Source organism: Cydia pomonella, chromosome 27, assembly GCF_033807575.1.
Source record: "Cydia pomonella isolate Wapato2018A chromosome 27, ilCydPomo1, whole genome shotgun sequence".
NCBI lineage: Eukaryota > Metazoa > Arthropoda > Insecta > Lepidoptera > Tortricidae > Cydia > Cydia pomonella.
Genome location: NC_084729.1, coordinates 5244952 through 5268103, shown reverse-complemented (window position 1 = coordinate 5268103; position 23152 = coordinate 5244952). Strand labels below are relative to the sequence as shown.

Below are 23152 nucleotides of genomic sequence, written 5' to 3'. Positions count from 1 at the left end.
TGGTATGTGATGAAGCTTGCGGATCCATGATTTCAACGCAATATTCGTTGTGACACTGTAGTGGGAATATGGTTCAACATGCTCTTTTATAGCAGAAAAATTCAGTGGAGGGGTGGGGTGTAGACGGGCGGGGCGCATGTGGTAAAGAAACGTGTGAAACGGTTCTCATGAACTATATGAAAAGAGGAAAAGATTTGTTTGTTAAGTTATCGTACAGGAAACGAAACTACATTATTTTGTAATAATTAAAATATAAATATATGTACTTACCTCAACTTTCGGTGCAAACTGAATCATCTTTGTCGAGCGAGGTCAAATGTAGTCATTTACATTATTGCTCAACGAGCTATAGGAAATTGGCATCGATACATGCGAATTTCACATAACGCCTAGTCTCACTACGATTGCATATATAGTCGAGAAATTAGGACCAGTTTCACCGTGACGGGGTGGCCTAGGGGTTCATGACGTTAACTGGCTAAAGACGCCCCCGGTTAGCTAAAGACGCTGGTTCGAATCCGACCTTCGCCACTGGAGGCCACCTCGTCACTTTTTGTTTGTCGTACACGTACAAAGTGGTGCCATCTATTTTAGCGAAGTTTTCCCTCGGGAGATAAATACCTTAAACATAGAAAGTAGCGCCAACTGGCGAGGATATATGCACAACTACCAAGGGGCGCAGGGCCAGGGGCAGCGGCGGGGAGGGGGCGGGGGAGGGCGGGGAGGCGGCGGGAAGGGGGCTAGTGGCGCCCTCTAACGGATCTTTGCCGAACTTTTTAAATTCATCGATAACTAACTTACTTACACGTACAAAGTAACGCCATCTGACGGGGATCAATGAACAACTACCAAGTAGCGCCATCTAACGGATCTTTGCCGAACTACCAAGTGGCGCCATCTAACGGATCTTTGCCGAACTACCAAGGGCGCAGGGCCAGGGGCAGCGGCGGGGGAGGGGGGGCGGGGGGGGGGGGGAGGGCGGGGCGGCGGCGGCGGGGAAGGTGGGGGAGGGGGGTGAGGGGGAGTGAGGGGAGAGGGGGGAGGGGGGAGGGGTGAGGGGGGAGAGGGGGGTTGGGGGGTTGGTGAGGGGGGGCGGGGGAGGGGGGTGAGGGGGGGTGAGGGGGGAGGGGGGTGAGGGTGAGGGGGAGGGGGGGGTGAGGGGGGAGGGGTGAGGGGGTGAGGGGGGGAGGGGGGGTGAGGGGGGGTGTGAGGGGGGGGAGGGGGAGATAAATACCTAAAGTGAGCTGGAATCGGCATATCCTCCCTACTTGTGACTAGAGCCAATCGCCGATCAGTTTTTAATTTAAAAAAAAAATATAGCCTAAATACGTATTTGCTTAATTTCGTTGCAGGTGTTACAATCTTCGGGCCGCACTTCGGGCAGAACGACCCCCGTGCTGTCGTCTAAAATGGACGCCATGCCGGCCGAGACAGTCATCGATAAGGTACTGCTAATTTTTTATTTATCAAAATATTAATATATTTATATCTTTTCTCAATTCCTGTATTTTTTGTATATAGTGATACATAAAGATTGTTTTTATTATTATTAAAAATAGAGGGAACAAACCAAAATGTTTTTATCGAATATTTTGATTTGTGTGTTTTAAAGTATAAACTGAAATATGTCATATACAAAAAATCGCGTCAAGACGTTAGCCGCGATGCCAAAGACGCAGGTTCGAATCCGGCCTTCACCACTGGAGGGCTTCGTCACTTTTTCTTTACTTTATTACATATATTTCAGTTTATATATATATATATATATATATATATATGTATGTTTGTGTATGTTTGCGTACGTATATTATCATAGTAATCTCGACTTGTGTCTATTCTCATACCCACTCTTTGCAAACCTGCACCAAACTAACTGTCTCTGTTAAGCCCAATGGTTGGCTGGTAGAGAATGCCTTAAGGCGTTAAGTCCGCCATTTGTTTTTTTTTGTAAATTTCTGCAGTAAAATTTAAATAAATAAATAAATTACTAGATCAAAAAAACAGCCCGATAGCGTATTTAATTAACATATTATAGCCTAGCGGTGCCATTTGGCGCCCGCAGTATGATAAAGTGAAAAAATTATAAAGCTGCAAATCACCTCGAAGAACAATAAAGTAGAAAATATTCCAATCTGAAACCCAAAAAAAAAACAGGCTAGAATGGGTTAACCAGGAAAATTTAACCCTTTTCTTAGCAAATCAAAAAAAATCGTAAGTTCAACCCTCGCTTGCGCCTGATAAAAAATGTTCTTAGAAAAATATACAAAGATAGGTGTACATCTTGTAAGACAAATTGCCAAAAAAAGGGCAAGGGCAGAATTACTCTAGTGTCGATATCTATTATAGATACAAAGGTATGCTGAATATATCTTCATCACATTCGTAATAGCAAAGATAATTTGAAATGGAGGTGGATTATCAAAGAAAACTTTGTAGCCAGTGTAAATTTACTGCCATCTTTCGACCCATGATTATAACTTAGAACGCCATTTGACTTTGATCCTTATTTTTTCACTGTTATGTGTTAAATTTGTTAAACATCTAAAAGTGGCGTCACTTCATAGGCAGGGTCACTACCCACTAGGCCAGACCTTTTTACCACGGCTCATAGGCTAAGCTCCTAAGATCCGCTTGGGAACTAATCCTAAGAATTGGCGTCGCCACTAGTTTTCACGCGACTGTCATTTGCAACTCAGGGGGAAACTAGGTCTTATCCGGTTTCCTCTTGCTGATGTTTTCCTTCACCGAAAAGCAACTGGTAAATAAAAGACGGACGTTTAGCACGAAGAATTTCGTACATTGACTGATAGCTAGCTTAACTTAACCTTAACTAGCTAGCAGCTATCTAACTTAACTTAACTTAATTAGCTAGCTGCCAACTAATTTTACCCTAATTAGCTAGCTGCTAACTAACTTAATCTTAACTAGCTAGCGGCTATCTAACTTAACCTTAACGAGCTAGCTGCTAACTAACTTAACCTTAACTAGCTAGCAGCTATCTAACTTAACCTTAACGAGCTAGCTGCTAACTAACTTAACCTTAACTAGCTAGCAGCTATCTAACTTAACCTTAAAGAGCTAACTGCTAACTGACTTAACCCTAACTAGCTAACTGCTAACTAACTTAACCTTAACGAGCTAGCTACTAACTAAGTCAACATTAACTAGCTAGCTGCTAACTTAACCTTAACTAGCTACCTGCTAACTAAGTTAATATTAACTAACTAGCTGCTAACTTAACCTTAACTAGCTAGCTGCTAACTAACTTAACCTTACAAGCTAGCTGCTAACTAACTTAACTTTAACTAGCTAGCTGCTAACTATCTTAACCTTAACTAGCTAGCTGCTAACTAACTTAACCTTAACAAGCTAGCTGCTTACCGTGCTAACTAACTAACTACTATTATTTTAAGGTGATCGCGCTGTACCCGTACACAGCTCAAAACGCCGACGAGCTAAGTTTCGAGAAAGACGACATCATAGCAGTCACCGATCGTAGCCAAGATCCTGCTTGGTGGCAAGGTAACATTTAAAAATAAGCTTTTGGCAAAAACTTCATTTACAAGCTTGTATCGCTTACTGTACTTTTCTTTTAACAGGCAACTAATACTTCGAGTCAATTCTAACAACCCGAAACACAATAGGGTTGTTTCCAATTTTTTGAAACGCTTACATTACGTTCTATATTAACTAAAAGTTGCCCTAAAATTCAACTTTTATACTAAAAACGGCTTTAAATATGTTAAATTAACAAAATATATTTTGACAGCTGCTTTCGCGCCCAAAACGCTCTTTGAAAATTGTGTGACGTCACAGTTTACGGTTTGACACATAACTACATAGGGAGCGTGCATGAACTGTAGGAGGCAGCGGTTTAAGAGGAATTTCCTCCCGCGAACGCTTAGGCTGTGGAATGAGCTTCCTGCCGAGGTTTTCCCGAGGATCTACAGTATGGGGTTCTTCAAAAAAGGAGTGTACAGGTTTTTAAAGGGTCGGCAACGCGCATGTAATGCCTCTGGTGTTGCTGGCGTCCATAGGCTACGGTGACTGCTTACCATCAGGCGGGCCGTATGCTTGTTTGCCACCGTCGTGGTATTAAAAAAAAAAGAGGAGCCGTCAGATTTTTGGCGCGAGGCGTAAATGTGATGTTTTTTGTTCCGATGTAGCCCACAAGATGGCAGAACCTACTATGCACAAGAAAACACGTGACGTGTACATGTGCATGTTTATGGTTCCGATTCAGGCCACAAGATGGCAGACCCTCCAACGCGCACGGTCCCTATACACACCTAGAAGATACGAACTGTCAACTGACATTTGTCATTTGTTGTTTATCGCCTAACTGTCAACAGTGTCAATCCGAGAGTTGTGACGTCATCAGAATCTTCAATGACGTTTCGAGTTTTGTCACGTGACGTGTGCCAAAACATATTTTAAATTCAATATTTACAAAAATATGGTCATTACAGGTCCCCTAAAAGTAGTTTAACATGTTCTTATAATCCCAAAGAATTTATTGTGATACAATTCTGCCCTAAGATTTGGAGATGGAAACAACCGTATTACTTTGTGTTGTTTTATCTCGGAGTTCCCATGGCCACCTCCTGTCTTCATAATCAGATCAGCTTCATGTCATTATAATATTAGATTGTCATCTGATTTGCATATGCATGCAAAATTTTAGCTCAATCGGAAATCGGGAAGTGGATCAAATCTTAGAAGCTAAATTTGACTTCCCGAATTCTTCCGACACTAACATACATACTAACAGGGCAAGTTAAGAGTCCCCGGCAAGCTCGGCCTGATTTCATCTTCCCATACAAACGGAGTTCCGTTCTCGATTTAAAACTACGTGTTGGATATATGACATGAGGAAAGAGAGGTATGGGCATTGTGAATGTCATCTGGCTCTGTGTGGTAGGGCACAGCCAGTGGATGTCATTCCAGATCTAGAGCAGAGCCCAACTGGGGAAATACCTCCACCTTACAGAAAACAGCAGCCAAATAACACTAGACCCTAGTCATAGTGTTGTGTTCCTGCCGGTGAGTAAGGTTGCCAGAGCTCATCGAGGGGGGGCGGGTTTAGGGTCGGCAACGCGCATGTAACTCCTCTGGAGTTGCAGGCGTACATAGGCTACGGAGACTGCTTACCATCAGGCGGGCCGTATGCCTGTTTGCCACCGACATAGTATAAAAAAAAAAGGAAACTGCACATATGACATGCGGTCGGATCCCTTTGTTTGGCATAATTATTGAAAGTCATAATGTAATGTTAGTCATATTATCATTAGTCATAACTCTGAAACCGTTAACTTTTCAGGAATTTCCTTAGGTTATCCTATAGATAGGTTAGGTTAGGTTTGTTTTATGGCAATCCTGAAAAGTTACGCGTTTCTGAGATAAAACAAATTATGGCTAACGAAAATGCGGACAAACAATACATTATGACTTTGACGACCAGTTTGGCCTAGTGGGTAGTGACCCTGCCTACGAAGCCGATGGTCCCGGGTTCAAATCCTGGTAAGGTCATTTATTCGTGTGATGAGCATGGATATTTTTTCCTGCGTAATGGGTGTTTTCTATGTATTTAAGTATTTATAAATATGTATATATTATATATATCGTTGTCTAAGTACCCTCAACACAAGCCTTATTGAGCTTACTGTGGGACTTAGTCAATTTGTGTAATAATGTCCTATAATATTTATTTATAATTTATTTATGACTTTAAACTTTATGGGAAACAATAGGAGACCTGACATGAGGTATATCTAGTCTTATAATTAGTACATATAGCTTCAGTTTATGAAACAAATCAAATAGAGCAAAAACAAGTTTTATGTTGTCTGAAGCTACATGAAATAATTACAGGCATAGATATACCTTATCCTATTGTAAGTACAGTTACAGAGCAATCTAGCTAGTGGTTTTAAAATGAGAGCGGAACTACGTTTGTATGGAGAACCGAGCTTGCTGGGGACCCTTAAAAGCTTGTAACAAAGAAAATGGGTCACTTTTCTAACCCGGATACTAAAATTCTGAGGTGTGTGTAAAGAACCGCTTTGGGGGGCTTTTCTCACTAGTTACAACCGTGTTTTTACCAGTAACAACAAAAAAAATTCTCACCGGTCCCCGGTGGTAACAACTGAGAAAAATAATTCACAGTAGTTACCAACATTGTATTCTGTCAGTTATTCCACACCAACACGAGGAAACTAATAACTATGAAATACCAAAAAAATTCAAATAAAATCAAATCCAAATGAAGGTAATAAAAAAAAATCATTCAAAATCATTGTTCAAAAGTGAATTTTACTAGCTAACATAAGGAAACAACTCAAAATTTGATTACTTTGCCTCACATGTGGATAAAATACAACGTTCTCATTCGTTTTTGAACAATTCAGAGGGTCTTTACCAGTTGGTGTGGTGAAAAATTTAATACCGTTTTATTAGGCAGGCGTCCAGTTTTTTATCCCATAGCCCACTATTTATTCCAGCGCTTTCACCCAATAGTGCAATTCATTTTAGATTCCATCAACTCTCAAATGGTCATTACACCCTGGCGGGTGCTGCCTCCGCATGCGTCCCATGACACGGGCAAGGGCAGCATCCGCTCGGTGTACCCCTTACATTTCATCAAAGACTCAAAAGGGGCTCTACGTCTTGGCTTCGGCTCCGAGCACGCCTCCCAAAGCTCCGGAGCACCATTGTTCCGTGATGGGAAAGATATATAAATAATAACAACGACATAACCGCCATGTGGGATGCTGACTCGACGATCATTGTCCCTATAGTCGTGTCAGCGAACGGTCTCATAGCGAAGAGTCTCGACCAACACCTTGAGAGACTCTCGCTAGGTGGTTGGATCAAGGGTCAGATGCAGAAGGCGGTGATCTTGGACACGGCGCGGATAGTGCGGCGGTTCCTCTCCCTGCGGCCCTGACCACCGGCAGCTTGGGCCCTGCCCCGCTGCCGGCGGCACCCTTGGTTAGGTTTTTTTATAATATTTTTATATGTTTTCATCTCTCCTATTCGGAAAGTTCACCTTTCATAGGGTAATATCTGGGTGGAAAATTGCATTTTTTTTATTTGTACTTCGAGCAACGGCTAACAGCCATATATGCCATATTATTCAGTTAAAAGCCCTCATATTAGCTTCCGCATTTTCAGACCAACTATTATCAAAATTAAATGTCAATTGCATTACATTATTAAACAATTATACTACTTCTATTTAATATCTAAATGTATGAAATAAATATATATATTTGTTAATAAATCAATACAAATGACGATGAATGTTTAAAATATTATCATTACATTACATTCATTCATTTGATTTCACTTTTTTAAGGCGTTTCAGACACATTCCAATTCAACATCGGATTGTCTATGGTGTATGGTGTATGGTGTTTTTTTCCGATCAAAATGTAAATGGCGCCAATTCCAGTCATGACCTACATTTCTTGTTTTTTTGACTTTCCTCACAGTCGAAATGAAAAGTAGAGTGTTTTACTAACACAATGATCCCTGGTGGTCTTAAATAAAGAATTTATTATTATTATTTCCTTTATTCATTTAAAATCTTAGCTTACCCGAGATATTTTGACGAATTGACGCTTGAACGAAGTGAGATAACTCGGGTAAAAGTAACCACTCACTTCGTTCGACCGTCAAAATATCTCGGGTGATATGGCTAACCTAAGATTTTAAATGAATAAAGGGAATAATAATAATAAATTCTTTATTTAAGACCACCAGGGATCATTGTGTTAGTAAAATAATCGTAACCAAGTGTTAGAACTACCTGTACATAACTATACTTAATGATAATGACTATAACTGTACAATTATTAGTGACACAATTTTTTTTTTTCACAATCCGTATGTCCCGCGGGACCAATACATGCCTTTGTCCTTCAGTATACCTGCATGAAATAAGATCTTTTTCGGGCAAGTGTGATTAAAATACATGCAATCAAATATACCTGTGTATTCGGTATAGTACAGTTATGTATTCTGTAGCATTAGTTTATGAGACTGCTAACTTAACACTCTAGACGCGATTTGTTCATTTAGTATACATTTCATTTTGACACTTGGAGAGACTTTACACCTCCAAATCTTATATTAGTACTCTGACATTGGGGAACTTTTACATCTCCAGATTTAATGTATTATTATTATTATTAACCATATAAACATACATTTATATATCTGTTGTATTGTAGTAATTATTTATTTTAAGATTATTATAATGTCATGTTTACCCAGGTATTGGCTGTTGTATTTATAAATGTTGTTATGTATTTTTCATGTCACTGTACATGTACTATTTTGCACCTTAGAAATTAATATTGTTTTCTATATGATGTTACTATAAATGTTGTATTGACTTGTAAAAGAGCCCTTGAGGCCTACTTGCAGAATAAATTAATGTTTTTTTTTTTAATTTTCGTGTTACAAACGGTCGCAAATTCGAGTCTTGTCAGAATCGGGGAAATTCTCTTATTTCAAAACCGACTGCCATCTGACCTTCCAAACCAGAGGGTAAACTAGGCCTTATTGGGGTTAGTCCGGTTTCCTCACGATGTTTTCCTTCACCGAAAATCGACTGGTAAATATCAAATGATATTTCGTATATAAGTTCCGTAAAACTACCCAACTATAGTCCAATACTGCAACTATGGTCCACAAGTTCAAAAGGAAATTAAGTATCTATACCAATGTTCCTTTTGGTTTACTCCTAGTTTTACCTTCCATTTATAAACATACTTTGCCTTAGAACTACAAAAATATAGTAAAATACACACCTGAACGAGAAAAATTGAGTTTATTTGTGGACCATAGTTGGGAGCTTTGGACTATAGTTGTGTGGTTTTACGGTTCCGAAAAACTCATTGATACAAGCATTGATCGGGAAAAAATGTTAAACTCGCGACAGGTCACGTGACTGACAGATTCAAAATTCGTAAGACGGACACGTGACCTGATCGAAAAACTGTTACAATGTAATTGAAGCCAGTAGACCGCCGGCGCGGCGTAGGAGAGGAAGTATCCCCCTCTCTTTCTACCGCGCGGCGAAAGTTTTAGAGATTGGCGATGATGGTTCTAGTAATGATGATGCTGTAAGAGTCGTTGAAATTATGGATGGAAGTTGATTTTTCTGAGAGATAAACTTTTTAATGTTACATAATTAGTCTCAAGCTTACTGTTCCTTGTCATAGTTCTGGTTTTGTCTCTAACTCCTTTACCGTTCAGGCGATCCGGCTTTGGAATGATCTCCCACTCAACATCAGACAGGCTCAAACCAAGCTCTCGTTTAAGCGTATATATGTTACGCAAGCACTTTTTCGACAAGCTCTCTGGTTAATTGTCCTTCGTAGTCATAGTATTTTTTGCACTGGGTACATAAATTAATATAATATATGTATGTATATTTAATTATAGTATATTTATGTAAGTTTATAACCGTTAGTATATATTATTTATTGCTATTTTGTTTGTTTTAAGTTACTTATTCTGTTTTTTTTTTTGTTTAATGCCTGCACGTACTACTGTTTCTGTTTAGCCTGATGGTTGACTGGTAGAGAATGCCTTTAGGCATTAAGTTCGCCATTTGTACTTTATTTGTTATATTGTGCAATAAAGTTTAAATAAATAAATAATTGTAATAGATCTGAAGTGTTACATTTTTAATGTAATATAAATTGTCATGTTTGTGTACGATAGCGCAATAAATGAATATTGTATTTTACCACATAAATGATAGTACTTTTATACTGATAATTAAAGCAATTCGTGCAAAATTATTCCCTAACCATTCCGAAATATCAAAAATGCACAAGGTTAATATTCAAGTTTTCACTTCTGCCGGCACTCCCGGAGTGCAACCCGTTGTTTTTTTTAGTCAAACAAGCGTATACACGGTGGTGGTAAAAAATATGTGCATTCCCGTTGCCAGGGAGGTTTTGGACTTGTACTGAGCAACTTTTACTATTGGACCAACCCCGAAATCGTGAAAAAAAATTGTGACTGTTTCATACATTTTAGCTGGTCCATTTTCTATGGGAGGGTAAACATTTTAGTTGGTCCATTTTCTATGGGAGGGTAAACATTTTAGCTGGTCCATTTTCTATGGGAGGGTAAACATTTTAGCTGGTCCATTTTCTATGGGAGGGTAAACATTTTGTCGCAATTTCGGGATTGGTCCCATAGTAAAAGTAGCTCAGTATAATCCCAAAACCTCCCTGGCAACGGGAATGCACATATATTTTGGCCACCTTGTATACCGGGTGTTATATTTTTGTTTTTCGACCGATCCTTGTCTTGCCATGACTGTCGTACGAATATTGTTTTTATACTAACTAAGTTGACTATGTATTCATTTCGTTTATTGCAGAACCATGGTTACATTAAGGTGTTAACATGTATTAAGTGCATGCATGGTTACCCTGACAGGGCATATCAACATTATTGATATTCAAAAAACTAATTACTAAAATAAATACATAGTCAAACACAAAATAGCATTCACGTTATACTAGGAATTCCTTACAATTAAAATAAAGCAATAATTTGAACACATTTATTCAATAAATACAATACAGATTATAACAGTAGAAATTAAATAAGTAAATATCTGGTACAACGTCTGTCAGTCGGAGTGTGGAAGGGCGGCACCATCATCGAAACCAAATAATTTCGCTGAAATAATTTAAATAATATAATAATATTTAAATAATACTATAATTATTAAACATGTCATAAATATTAGTTCTAGTCACAAATCCAGATTCAAGTAATAGCGAAAAATAACCATAATACATACATTAAAATGGAAATTCATGAATAATTAAATTCATAAAACATAGACATAATTCATAGAAGGTTCATGAGTACTAGCTAAGTTATTCACATTTTATTATAGTTTATTTACAAGTAGGTAATTTACACATTAATAAATAAACATAGAGGCGTAATTTCCAGGTCAAATCATAAATTCGTGTCTGTCATAAACTCTTAAAGGGACCGTGCGCGTTGGAGGGTCTGCCATCTTGTGGCCTGAATCGGAACCATAAACATGTACATTTACACGTCACGTATTTTCTTGTGCATAGTAGGTTCTGCCATCTTTTGGGCTACATCGCAACAATAAACCTTCCTTCCTCCTGCCCTTATCCCACGTTATGTGGGATCGGCACAACATGTTCTTCTCTTCCATTCTCCTTTATCTTTCGTCACCTCAGCACTCACTCCTTTCTATCTCATATCCTCTTTCACACAATCCATCCATCGTTTTTTGGGTCTACCAAAACCGTCCATCAACATTCATTCCTAACATTCTTTTTCCTATATGGCATTCATCCCTCCTCATTAAATGCCCATACCACGCTAACCTACCATTCCTTATCTTCTCCGCTACCGGTGCTACTTTCAAACTTCCCCCTATATCGGAACGATAAACATCACATATATAGGTACGCCTCGCGCCAAAAATCTGACGGCTCCTGTGCTGCCTCCTATAGTTCATGCACGCTCCCTATAAACCTAACCTTACATACTAATACGATATAAGTTTAGAATGTCTACAATTCATGCAATTTAACTTTTAACTTGATTATGATTATTGTTGCAGGCGAACTTCGCGGGATGACTGGATTGTTCCCGAGCAACTACGTCACCAAACTAGTTAACTAAATGTCACCAAATTAGCCCCTAAACTATGTAATCACATTCATATACTAAACTGTAATAGATCAGTTACATTAATCGTTCCCTTGAAGTTTAAAAACTTTAAAATACCAATAACCCTTGAACAGCCAAAGACATTGACATATATCTAAGGACGGGCCTTACGGGTACTAAGAATGGTTCTAGTTCAGCGGTATCACTCACGAATTCGAGCCAATCGTGCAGTCTGGAACTAGTTGCGACCAATCGCGCGCGCGATGCGAACGCATCAACCAATCGCGTTGTGGCGTTAGACTGCACGATTGGCTCGAATTCGTAAGTGACACCGCTGTACTGGCTCCATTCTTATTGCCCGTCCATGGCCAAAGACGTCAACTGACGCGCGGCTGCAGCCCAATATCTACCTTCGTGCATTCCGACAAGGTTCAAAATGGCGCGCGTTCAAAGGATTAATCTTCACTCTACGGCTATGAGTATGTAGAAAAAAAATACCGTATTTAAATGCGCCATGAATATTCGAAGTTATAAAAACTCAAATATGATAAGACCTAGCTAGATCGATTTTTCGCTCGTTTAAACGTATAAGATATTATAGTATGTGATCGAAAGTACGTTATTGCCGAGAGGGAGAATGAAGCAAAATACTGACCATAAACTTATATTAAATATATTAAAAGATTGGTCAATAATACCTTCAAGAAGGGTAGTGTCTCGCCTCCCCCTCCCCCCTACCTGCCGCCGCCGCCGCACGTGGAGAGCTGCACCACGCAGTCTGCGTCGGTCCGCCAACGCGTACTCGCATTGAAGCTCCTCGGTATGGAGCGAAACATGTAGACTCTACATGTTCAACATTGTAGAGTCAACTTCGACTTAATAATACATCATTGACCCGGTTTAACCTTTTGAACCTTTATATCATAAACAAAAACATCACTCAAACGCCAAGCTCCCGGGCGCGAGCAAGCTAATGTAAACCTTAGGTACTCTAAAGTGTGAAGGTTACTTTGACAGCGTACGTCATGACACCTATAGGTGTCCTTGGCGCTGTGGGCACGACTAGTAACGACGACTGTAGGGGTTCTTGGCGTTCAAAGGGTTAATATATTTAATATAGCAAAGTCAACTTTGCCGTACATTATTGAGAAAATGAATATTTCTAGAAAACCCACTTTATAATATGCTTATAGAAATCACTATAATGTTTGTAGTATTGTAAATGTTTACAAGTAGAGATATAATACTCAAACCTACGTTACAAAATATTCAACAATTGGGTAAAAAATATTTTCGTTGTCTCGTTTCTGACCACTCTGTCACGCTTGTATTTATGTCTTCTGTCAAATAAAAAAAAAGTCGAGTGCTTTTGCATATCTTTCTAGCTGCAGATTATAATTAACATGAAAAAAAAAAAAAAAAACAAATGTATCTCATACAAAAAAGCTACACTCCGTCACATTTTTTGGCGACAAAAAACGAGACAACGAAAATAATCTTGACCCAATAGGCGGTCCACACAGAGCGAGCATACGCGCGAGGCAATTTCCTCACGCACAATACGGCCAGTGTAGACGAGCCTCGGACGAGGAAAACGCGCGCGCCGCCTCGGTTGATTGATTGATTTATTTATTTCTTGGTAAAATCGTTGTTTTACAAGTCAGGATTACATTAAATAATTACATAATAAGATTAAAATAACTAATATTTACAAATGATAACATTTACAACTAAATCTTATATTTATAATTAATCAAGCATTAAGGACCATACAACTTTTACGGGTTACTTATGAACTCCACGGAGAAAATCGTCAACGCTGTAGCATACCTGTGCGATTAGCAGCGCTTTAAGTTTCTTGGTAAACACAGAGTCACTTTCCGCGGACTTTATGTCAGGCGGAACCAAGTTGTAAATCTTGGCCCCAATGACACTGAGTGAATTCCTGAGCTTAGCAACGGGGGCAACCAACATTGGCTGTCTGCGGTTGTTATCACCACGGCTAGAGTTGGTTTTATACCTAGCGAGGTTAGACCTGACATATTGGCACGCTGTCAATATGTAGACAGAAGGTAGCGTTAACACTCGGCCGAGGCACGTCTACACTGGCCGTTTAGTGCGCGAGAAAATTGCCTCGCACGTATGCTCGCCCGTGTGGACCCGCCTAATTACTTTAAATTACTTGTTATGACGTTAAAATATTCATTCCATTTTTTTTACTTTATATATATAGTGTTATCTATTATGTAAAGGTGTCTGTGGGAGAAAGGAGGTAAATTATTACACGGATTATTTCCTCTAGTTACCAGTGGTTATAAACGAGATGTTTTTTCTCGCTTAGTAGCACTGAGAATAAATAAATCCTGAAACAGAATTATTTTTCTCAGGACAGGTGAGAAAAAAAATCTTATTTTTTTCCATTGGTAGGAATAGAAAGGTAAAATCTAAGGAAAAACGTGGCCCTTAGTTTGACATCCGAAACAGATGGCGCTGTACTGCGCCATATGTTGTGCGGTCACTGAATTGTCAAACGTCTACTTTTGACAATCAGAGAGAGAGAGAGAGAGAGAAAATGTATGGAGCTGTACAGCGCCATCTCGTTTACCTGTCAAAATCGAAGCTCGAAATTGTCTTAGATTTTACACATCTTACTCAATCAATGTATCTTTTCATGTGGGAATAACCCGACCTTACCAATCGTCTATCTCTTTTCCAAAACGCTTGCCACAATTTTACAACGCGTTACGTAGTGCCTAAAAGCGTTAACTGACGAGCGTACCGCGACCTTGGTCTGGTCAAAATATCTCTTTCCCGCTCTCACTTATAGCTGCGTCCTTAACGGACGTACGGCGGATCACATTACACTCGATCGAACAGGGCTCGGACCGGACCAAGGTCGCGGTCCGGTAGGCCCGTCATTGTCTTTAATATTGTAAATTTGTAACTCCAAAGTTCCCAAATTCAACAATGGGTACAATTTTTTTTAACGGAGGTACTAAATAGACAAGTAAACAAGTTAGGTACAAAAATATGGTATGCCTTTCATTTTTTTTTATTTAGGTACACCCGCCATTCTGACTCTCACACTAAGGGAATGACCGCGCAAGCTGAGTTTCAAAACAAACGTATTTCCCATATTCATCTCTGGATATCAACATTATTGAAAATATTTTGACACAAAGGGACCGTGCGCGTTGGAGGGTCTGCCATCTTGTGGCCTGAATCGGAACCATAAACAGTACATGTGCATGTCACGTGTTTTCCTCTGCATAGTAGGTTCTGCCATCTTGTGGGCTACATCGGAACAATAAACATCACATTTACGCCTCCTACAGTTCATGCACGCTCCCTATATGCCTCTTCGTTTGTTTTTTTTTTTTAATTCAAACTATTTCAACTTAGGTGCATTTCAAAATTTGTATGGAATTAGTTTTTCGCTTCATACTCCTTTAATAATTAATAATCGAAAAAAGTCTAACGAAAGACCATAGCTATGTTATGTACATTAAATTATTAAATTATGAAAAAGTATATTCTCTAATCAGTGGAAAATGGGAACATGTATGGAGAAGCGGTCGTCCCCTATCCTCTTAAGGAACCCTACCATTATCTGTCAACTGCAAAAATATATATATATACATGTTAGAATACAACATAAATAATTTGCACTTCTGTACCAGTACAAAATATCGCCAATTTTGTAAGGATTAGTTGCCATTTTCGAATTTATTTTTATTGTGTACTATTCATCATGTAGACATGTATCAAGTAGTTTGTTCGTCAATAATACACGTTATTGCTTTATAACTTGTTTTATTTTCTTTAATCAGCTTACAACTTAAAGAATAAAGACAGTGTCGGATTTGCAGTGTCTGCCGCTCTAGGCCCCAGGCCCTGTAATAAGTACTAGCCGCCCCTTTCTCAGCGCACCCATCATATAGGTAGACTGCCGAGTGCCGCCCCTAATTATCTCGCCGCTCTAGGCCCAGGCCTACTTGGCCTTAGGGTAAATCCGCCACTGAATAAAGATAATACAAAAAAGTTTTTTCAACATTGAACTTGGTAGGTACCACATTTCCAAACGTACGGTTAAACAATTTAAATTGAATAGTATTTAGTGATTATATTGTGGATAAAGCCACTCACACATCTGAAAATATTGGGTAGAAACCCCATATAAAGTAAAATAACTATATTCAGGTAATTCCAACAATGGACTCTTGGTGTGATGGAATTATGGTTGATTTTCAGAACTAGTCGACATTCTGAAGCAGTGGCAATTACCCGAATACACCTAATAGGTTAAAATTAAAATCGTAAATAATAACTAAATACCTAAAACAAACTAAAGATCGTCAGGACGCCCTAGTTCCGCTGGAGAGACGACGTGCAAAAAGACCTAGGGAACTCGGCGCTGTCAGTTGACAGTTTATGTCCAGTTGGACATAAACGGCTTTGGACAGTCGGAGAACAAGATCCTCTTTGCGTCGTTGCGCCACAGCAGTGAGTAAGTAACCTTAATGATAACTTATAAACTAGATAGACATAAGACTCGCGATCACCACACTTTGGTGCTCTCACAGTATCTATTCTACATATGTATACATTCATTGCTTGTAAAAGAAAAATCGTGCCCCCGGGTTTGACAACCAAAACATTGCACTATTCGGCGCCATGTTCTGTGGTAACTTCATATATTATGTGGCGACCAGAGTTACCACATAATATATGGATATGTACAGCACCTTTTACATTAGCTATTAAAATTGAAGCACTAATTTGTCTTAGTGTTACCACATCTTACACAATCAATTAATCTTTACTAGTACAACACAAGAATAGGATGCAACTAATGTAAGTAGTTACTTTAATATTCTTCAAGAAAAATAATGCCTGTGAGTAGTGACCATTCGTAATCTAGGCAAGCAAGTGATTTAATATTTTGGTTACAGATAAATCAGTTTATAACTAATATTGTGCACTAAACAAAAACTAAATGCTAAAAAATTGTAATTATCATAAAATCTTAATATAGAAAAAACAAATTAATTATTCCTCTTTTGTTTCTTTCTCGTCATTCCTCTTCATACATATATTTTCAGCATCTTCAACAACTTTCTCTGGAGTTCCTTTCATAATAGCGAATGTCAGCTCTGGTAATTCATTAACAACGGCGAATTTAAATAGATTGTACAAATCTTCAGGTTTAACAGTTTGGCTGAGTTTCAAAACACATTCTGCCTTCAGATCTTCCATGAGATAACAAGAAGCGATCAACAGCAATGACTGCAGGTCATCATCGGGCAGTACTCCCAAGTACATGTATTTTTTTAAATTCTGGACGGTCTGCAGAGTGACACCTGGTATCTGGATTAGGCCTTCCTTGGTCTCCTTCCACTCTTGGCTAAGCATTGTCTTGAAGACATCACTATGGGCTGCCATATGGGATTTGTGGATGGCCACACTGCCTTCAGCACAGCTTAAATTGAAGTCGGTAAAATCTTCATCTTTATATAGCTTAACAGGCAAGCCACATAAGATCTTGCTGGCTGATACTGTAAGATTCAACAGCCCACTCCACACATCCTGTACCACACACCTTGTACTACAATTCCACAGAATAATAGGGTAACCAACTTGCTTATATTGCCCATCATTTCTGCAAATCCACTCACAGTATGATGATGTTCCCTCTTGAACTTTTACCTTAATTAGGAAATCCTTAGCTTTAGCATGTGTCAATGAACAAATAAAAGTATTTAAATATTTATCTTTAACCACAAATTTTAAAGACACCATAGCCAAGTCATTTACATTTAAGGCATTACTTATAAATTCACAATTATTTTCAGTCGTGCTGATCAGGCATTTCAGTTTCAATAATGAACCTAACTGTTGTGTTTCAATATTGCTGAAACAAACAAAATTTTATATTATTTACAGGATAATATACTTAATTTTTCTCAGTGTATACTTTATTAGTATTAGAAAAAAGGTAAGTGATTTAGACATGTCTTATTGAAAAACACCTTTGAAAAATTATTCACGGAAAATATGTAACAATTATAAATCATATACAATCATTTACACTGAGAAAATCATCGAAAACCGCTTAAGATGGTACGGACATATTAAAAGACGCAGCAAAGATCATGTGGTACAGATAGCGCTAGATTTACCAGAGCAAAACAAGAGGAAGGGCCGCAAACCAACGACCTGGTGGTCAAAAATACAAGGAGACCTCAAGCAAGCCCAATTGCCAGAACAGACAACCCAGGACAGGACATCCTGGCGCAAATATGTGAGGAGGCCCGACCCCAAATAAAGGGAAAAGGGATGGAAGAAGAAGAGAAGATACAATCATTTACATTATTTTGATTTCATAAGTAATAGTTACTGATTTTTAAACGCGTTTTTCAAGAAATAGACTTGTCAAGATTGTTTACCTTTTTTCTAATGCAAAAGAAACGAACTATATACAACAAAGTTACATCATTTATTATTGTAAAACAATTACACAGTTACTTAGGTACAATAAATGCGCCAATGTTGAGTAACCTGTATCTGCCTGGGATCTAATCATCACTTAATTATAATTAATGATCAGAGGCATGTATTATTATTATTATTAATCGTATGGCATGCACAGTTGAAGGACAATCAAAGTATGGCCTTGAGGTTGTCAAGCCAGGTAATCAGGTCAGAGGCATGTAGCAATTAGGTATAGGTTATGCAATATATGTGCGACTTAAATTAATGATAATAATATATGAGATAGAGATAACTTTTATGGCTATTTTCAATCGATTTCGTATAATATTGTGTGGTTTGGTGTGAAGTGAAGTTGTAAAGGGTTGTGCAAGACATTTAAGTTTTGATCACCGACCGAAGGGTTAGCGAAGGTCTCCGTTTTAACTCTGGCAAATCGCTTTAATTCATATGTCCGGATGTTCTCCGCTACAGGTCGCAATTCTCAACCGATTCTCGTGAAATTTTGTGACCAGATTCTATGATGAAATAGATTTTTTTATCGATTCAGTTTTTGGAAATTTTTCAAAATTCTGAAATTGGTATATTAAAGGATTTAAGCACCTATAGAAACTATGGCGCTTAAGGCCACTGTGAGTTCACTGTAATAATGACTGACTCAACATAAAAAATATTTTTCACTTTACATTTTCTAAGCTTATCGTGAAGTTACAGAGCCACTAGTTTTAAAATATTGTAACTATAATATAAATATAATTACTTATGAAAAAGTAAAAGTATGATTGTATGTCTGCTCTCATAGTTTTCCAGTTTCAACAAAAGATTTGGTCTTCGGACTACTTTAGTACGATTATGATGGAGGAGGATGTAATGGTTATGGTTTAAGAATTTATTTCTCCAAAAGAATATTACAATTCACTTACATAGAGAAATACGAACAATCATAATATACATTATTTACATAGTGTAAGTGACATTAAAGTAGTTGAAAAGACTAGGATGTGTTAAAATTGATATGAAATCTTTTGTAGTAAGAAGATACTTACCAATGGATTGGCATGGTGAATCGTGTGGAATGTCGCGAGTTAACGCAACCGGTAACGTAAGTATCTAAGTGAAAAACTATGTATTTCTCTTCAGATTAAGATGAATACTGGAAGTAGTCTATTTTATTACAGAGGAATTTGAACTCACAAAACTAATGCCGTGTGCAAATAAAATAGAAGATAAGTATTAAATTAAATATCGGGTCGGTAGATATCGGTAAAGTACCAAATATAGTAAAAACAGTGTTACTAGCCTAAAATAATAAAATTACAAGTAAAGGGGTCTAATATAACAATTTGGCCCTTTCCTTACGTGATTTCAATTTCAGGGTCAAATTTTCCGAGTTCCAGTAAGTAAGTAATTTGACCATTTTTAGATAACCTCAGTATTCATTAGAATAACATTAAATTAAAATTCTCGGTCTTTCGCTTAAAATGTGGCACAATCTGAACGCTTCTTATATCGACTAAATGTCAAAATGGTATATCATAGAGCAAGTGTCAAACAGTTGTCAAATTTATTGAAACTAATATAAATGTATTCATTGTATTGAATTTTTGTTTATGCTATGATTTGTTGGTAAATTGTGCAAATTTTAATATTTTACTAAGGTTTTTGCGTGTAAAACTATCGTTTTCGATGTAGATTAGTGAAAAAGCGACATTTATACACTGAATTTTAGAAATAATCATGAATATATTGAAAGTTGAGCTAGTGCCTGATACTTTGCTTGCGTGTCGAATTTGTCTTGCCTGGGACACAAAACTGTACAATATTAGCAAATGGGGACTAGACCAGATGTTCACGGATGTTATGGGGACAGCGGTAAGTTTCAACTGTGATAAAACGTCTTTTTTGACGATATACATATAAAGTTTATATAATGGGTATACCCCGGATTTTAGATGTGAAAATGACTTCGTGTAATTATAACGTGTTTATTGTAAAATACTTACCTAATATGAATTAAAAATAGCTAATAATGTTTAAGAAAAAAACGGACTTCGATTATTGTTGATTTTGGATTTCATACAATGACATTAAAAAGACAGCGTCCTATGCCTAATTATGTAAAAAAGGAGGTAACATGTTTTTTTTGTCACTGCACCCACCTTGATACATTTCAGATTTGCCCTATGGTTGTCTGGTAAGATACCCGCAATAGGGTATTCAACTGTATTTAAAATAAATTATTTCACACCATGCATGAAATAAAGCACCAGATAATTATTAAAAAAATAAAAATGTGCCTTGAAAACCTAACTGCTTGACAAACATGCAAAGATAAGAAATTGCCAAATGTGGACTATGCATCGTTGAAGAGTTCCATCTGTTTATCATCAGCAGTTCCACTTCATCAAATGGCACTTCTACAAATGTAAATACTTGATTTGTTGACGAAAATACTAAGATCACTATATATACGCCTTTAACATTTGAGGAGTTCCCTCGATTCCTCATGGACCCCATTGTCAGAACTCAAAATTGACAAAAATTAGCCTTGAAAATCTAATTTGCTTAACAAACATATGTACTATGGGTTGTTGAAGAGTTCCATTCTGATCATCATCAGCAGTTCCACTTCATCAAATGTCACTTTTTCAAATATAAATGCTTGATTTGTCAAAGAAAATACAAAAATCAATATATGTATGCCTTTTACATTTGAAGAGTTCCCTCGATTCCTCATGGATCCCATCATTAGAACTGAGTTTGACAAAAACGGGACAAATCTGTATATATATAAATTCAAACAAAAAAATAATTTTCAAAATCGGTTTAGAAATGACGGAGTTATGGAATAACAAACATTAAAAAAAAAACAACCTAATTGATGACCTCTGCCTTTTGAATGTGCTTATAGAAGTTAGAATAGTCTCTATTTTTACATTTTTTACCTAATTTATGATAATGGGCCAATGCTCAGTGTTATAAAAATCATTTTGTAGTGTTCATGCGGCCCCTTGCCTTGACTGGAGTGAGGCTAATGAGATAATAGTTTATTTAATCGTATGGCATGCATAAAGAAGGCAATCAGAGTATAGCCTTGAGGTCGCTAAGCCAGGTAACCAACTCAGGCGTGACTGACTCCAGATCTTCAGCTGGTCCAGAATACGAGTGAAGGGGACAGCGTTGGAAAATATGATCAGTGGTCTGCTCTTCCTCGCCACACTCGCAGAGAGGAGAATCTTTCCAACCCCATTTATATGTTAGGGAATTACAACGGCCATGCCCAGTTCTCAGCCTATTTAAGCGACACCAAAGTTTGCGGGGGAGGTCAAACCCTTTTGGTTTTTTTGTTGGGTCGGTGACATGGGTGGTGTGCCCTGTTGTAGCAGCAGACCACTCCGTTTTCCACCGATCTGATATAGAGAAGTTGTTCAGAGTCTGAGCTGCAGAACAGGGTGGATTTCGGGATTTTAGTCGCTGGGGAGGTGGACGGCAGAATTCATCATGAACTGGCAGCGCGGGATTCTTGACGAGATAATAGTGCATAGGGTTATCCGCCAATGCTATTGAAATATATTTTTATCCATAAACATATTTCTAAATATTTTTTTCAGCTATCAGCCTGGGATAGGCTTCCACAGCACATATGCACGCTTTGTCGCGCAGCGCTACTTAAGGCGCATGCTCTGCGCCTGCGTTGCCGGCAAGCCGAGGAGCTGCTCAAACATATGCTGCTGCGGCAACAGTTTGTAAGTCACATGATCCTACCTAACACTCTGGATATACGGTCATTATCAGCTGTCAGTCTGATGACGAACATGATGGCGCGTTGTGCCGTGCGGCGCTGCTAAAGGTCAGATATAGTAAGACAGATATAGTAAGAATGCATCGCACTCTTATAGTTTATTTATTTATTAAAGCTTCGTTTGTTCTACAGTTAGGTTATAATTTTAATTTTTTTAACTTGGTTTTGGGGCTGACTGCAGATCCCATCTGCTGGGTGAAAGCCTCCTCACTTTTTCTCCACTCATCCCTGTGTTGGGCTCTTTGGAGCCAGTATTTTCCTGCGACGGAGGAGATGTCGTCTATAGTTATGCATGCGTATGTTAGTGAGACAGATGTCATATAGTTAGAGTGAGATAGATACAATAAGAATGCTGCCAAAGGCGCGCGCCTGCGCTGCCGGCAAGCCGAGGAACTGCTCAAACAAGTGCTGCTGCGCCAACAGATTGTAAGCCACATCATACAGGAGCACTATAACATGACCCTTTGGATGTAGTTAGCAATACCAGGTGTCAGTGTGGGCCGGGTTTCCACAGCACTGGTGCACGTTGTGCCATGCGGTGCTGCTAAACCTGCACGCCTTCAAAAATGGTATTGAGGTTTCTAATATCATTTTTTCTAAACTGAATAGTTTGCGCGAGAGACACTTCCAAAGTGGTAAAATGTGTGTCCCCCCCCCCCCCCTGTAACTTCTAAAATAAGAGAATGATAAAACTAAAAAAAAAAATATATCGCATCGCATGTCCAGCACGGATTTTGAATACTTGATTAATTTAGTTGAACCTAAAATAAAGAGGAAACAGACAAGGTTACGTAAGCCCATTTCGGCAAAGGAACGATTTATGATAACTCTCATATTTTTGGCGACTGGTGACTTACACAACCTTATGATACTCGTAAGTCTGAGCTTGTCACGGCGCGTGCGCCGCACATGGGTACGCTCGGATATCCGTCCAAATGAGCCGAGGCTCGCACACCGAGGCGCCCTTAATCACGGTCATAAGACCGCCTCCGGCCGGCTCGCTCGCTGCTCGCGCACGGCGCGTGAGACGCGTACGGATTTGAGCAAACATGTAAGCCGTGCGCGCCTCGACCCGAGACTGCCTCAAATGCGTACGCACCTTAAGTTGTAGCCTCTTAGACGATTCAATTTTACTTATTTCAAAATTTTTACATTCCATAGCATAAGGAA

General features: G+C 38.5%; 3 protein-coding genes across 5 annotated transcripts in view; 2 read left to right on the top strand and 1 right to left on the bottom strand.

The window, feature by feature from the left end:
* Positions 1–15498, top strand: part of LOC133532404 (intersectin-2-like) — a 53473-nt gene extending 37975 nt beyond the window's left edge. For 2 of the 3 annotated variants that reach the window (XM_061871047.1, XM_061871046.1), the window contains 3 exons: positions 1353–1445; positions 3414–3522; positions 11642–15498. In XM_061871047.1, coding sequence (XP_061727031.1) covers positions 1353–1445; positions 3414–3522; positions 11642–11703 — 264 coding nt within the window. In that variant the 3' untranslated portion in view covers positions 11704–15498. The remainder of the gene's footprint in view (positions 1–1352; positions 1446–3413; positions 3523–11641) is intronic. The other variant, XM_061871048.1, reaches the window with a different exon arrangement.
* Positions 15485–19638, bottom strand: LOC133532432 (uncharacterized). The gene is made up of 2 exons (XM_061871104.1): positions 19227–19638; positions 15485–17602 (listed from the first exon to the last, which is right to left on the bottom strand). The coding sequence occupies exons 1-2, from the start codon at positions 19238–19240 to the stop codon at positions 16741–16743; spliced, it is 876 nt and encodes a 291-aa protein (XP_061727088.1). The 5' UTR covers positions 19241–19638; the 3' UTR covers positions 15485–16740.
* A 118-nt stretch (positions 19639–19756) lies between these two features.
* LOC133532415 (zinc finger protein ZFP2-like) overlaps positions 19757–23152 on the top strand; it is a 32513-nt gene continuing 29117 nt past the window's right edge. The window contains exons 1-2 of the mRNA XM_061871070.1: positions 19757–20052; positions 21792–21926. Coding sequence (XP_061727054.1) covers positions 19918–20052; positions 21792–21926 — 270 coding nt within the window. The 5' untranslated portion in view covers positions 19757–19917. The remainder of the gene's footprint in view (positions 20053–21791; positions 21927–23152) is intronic.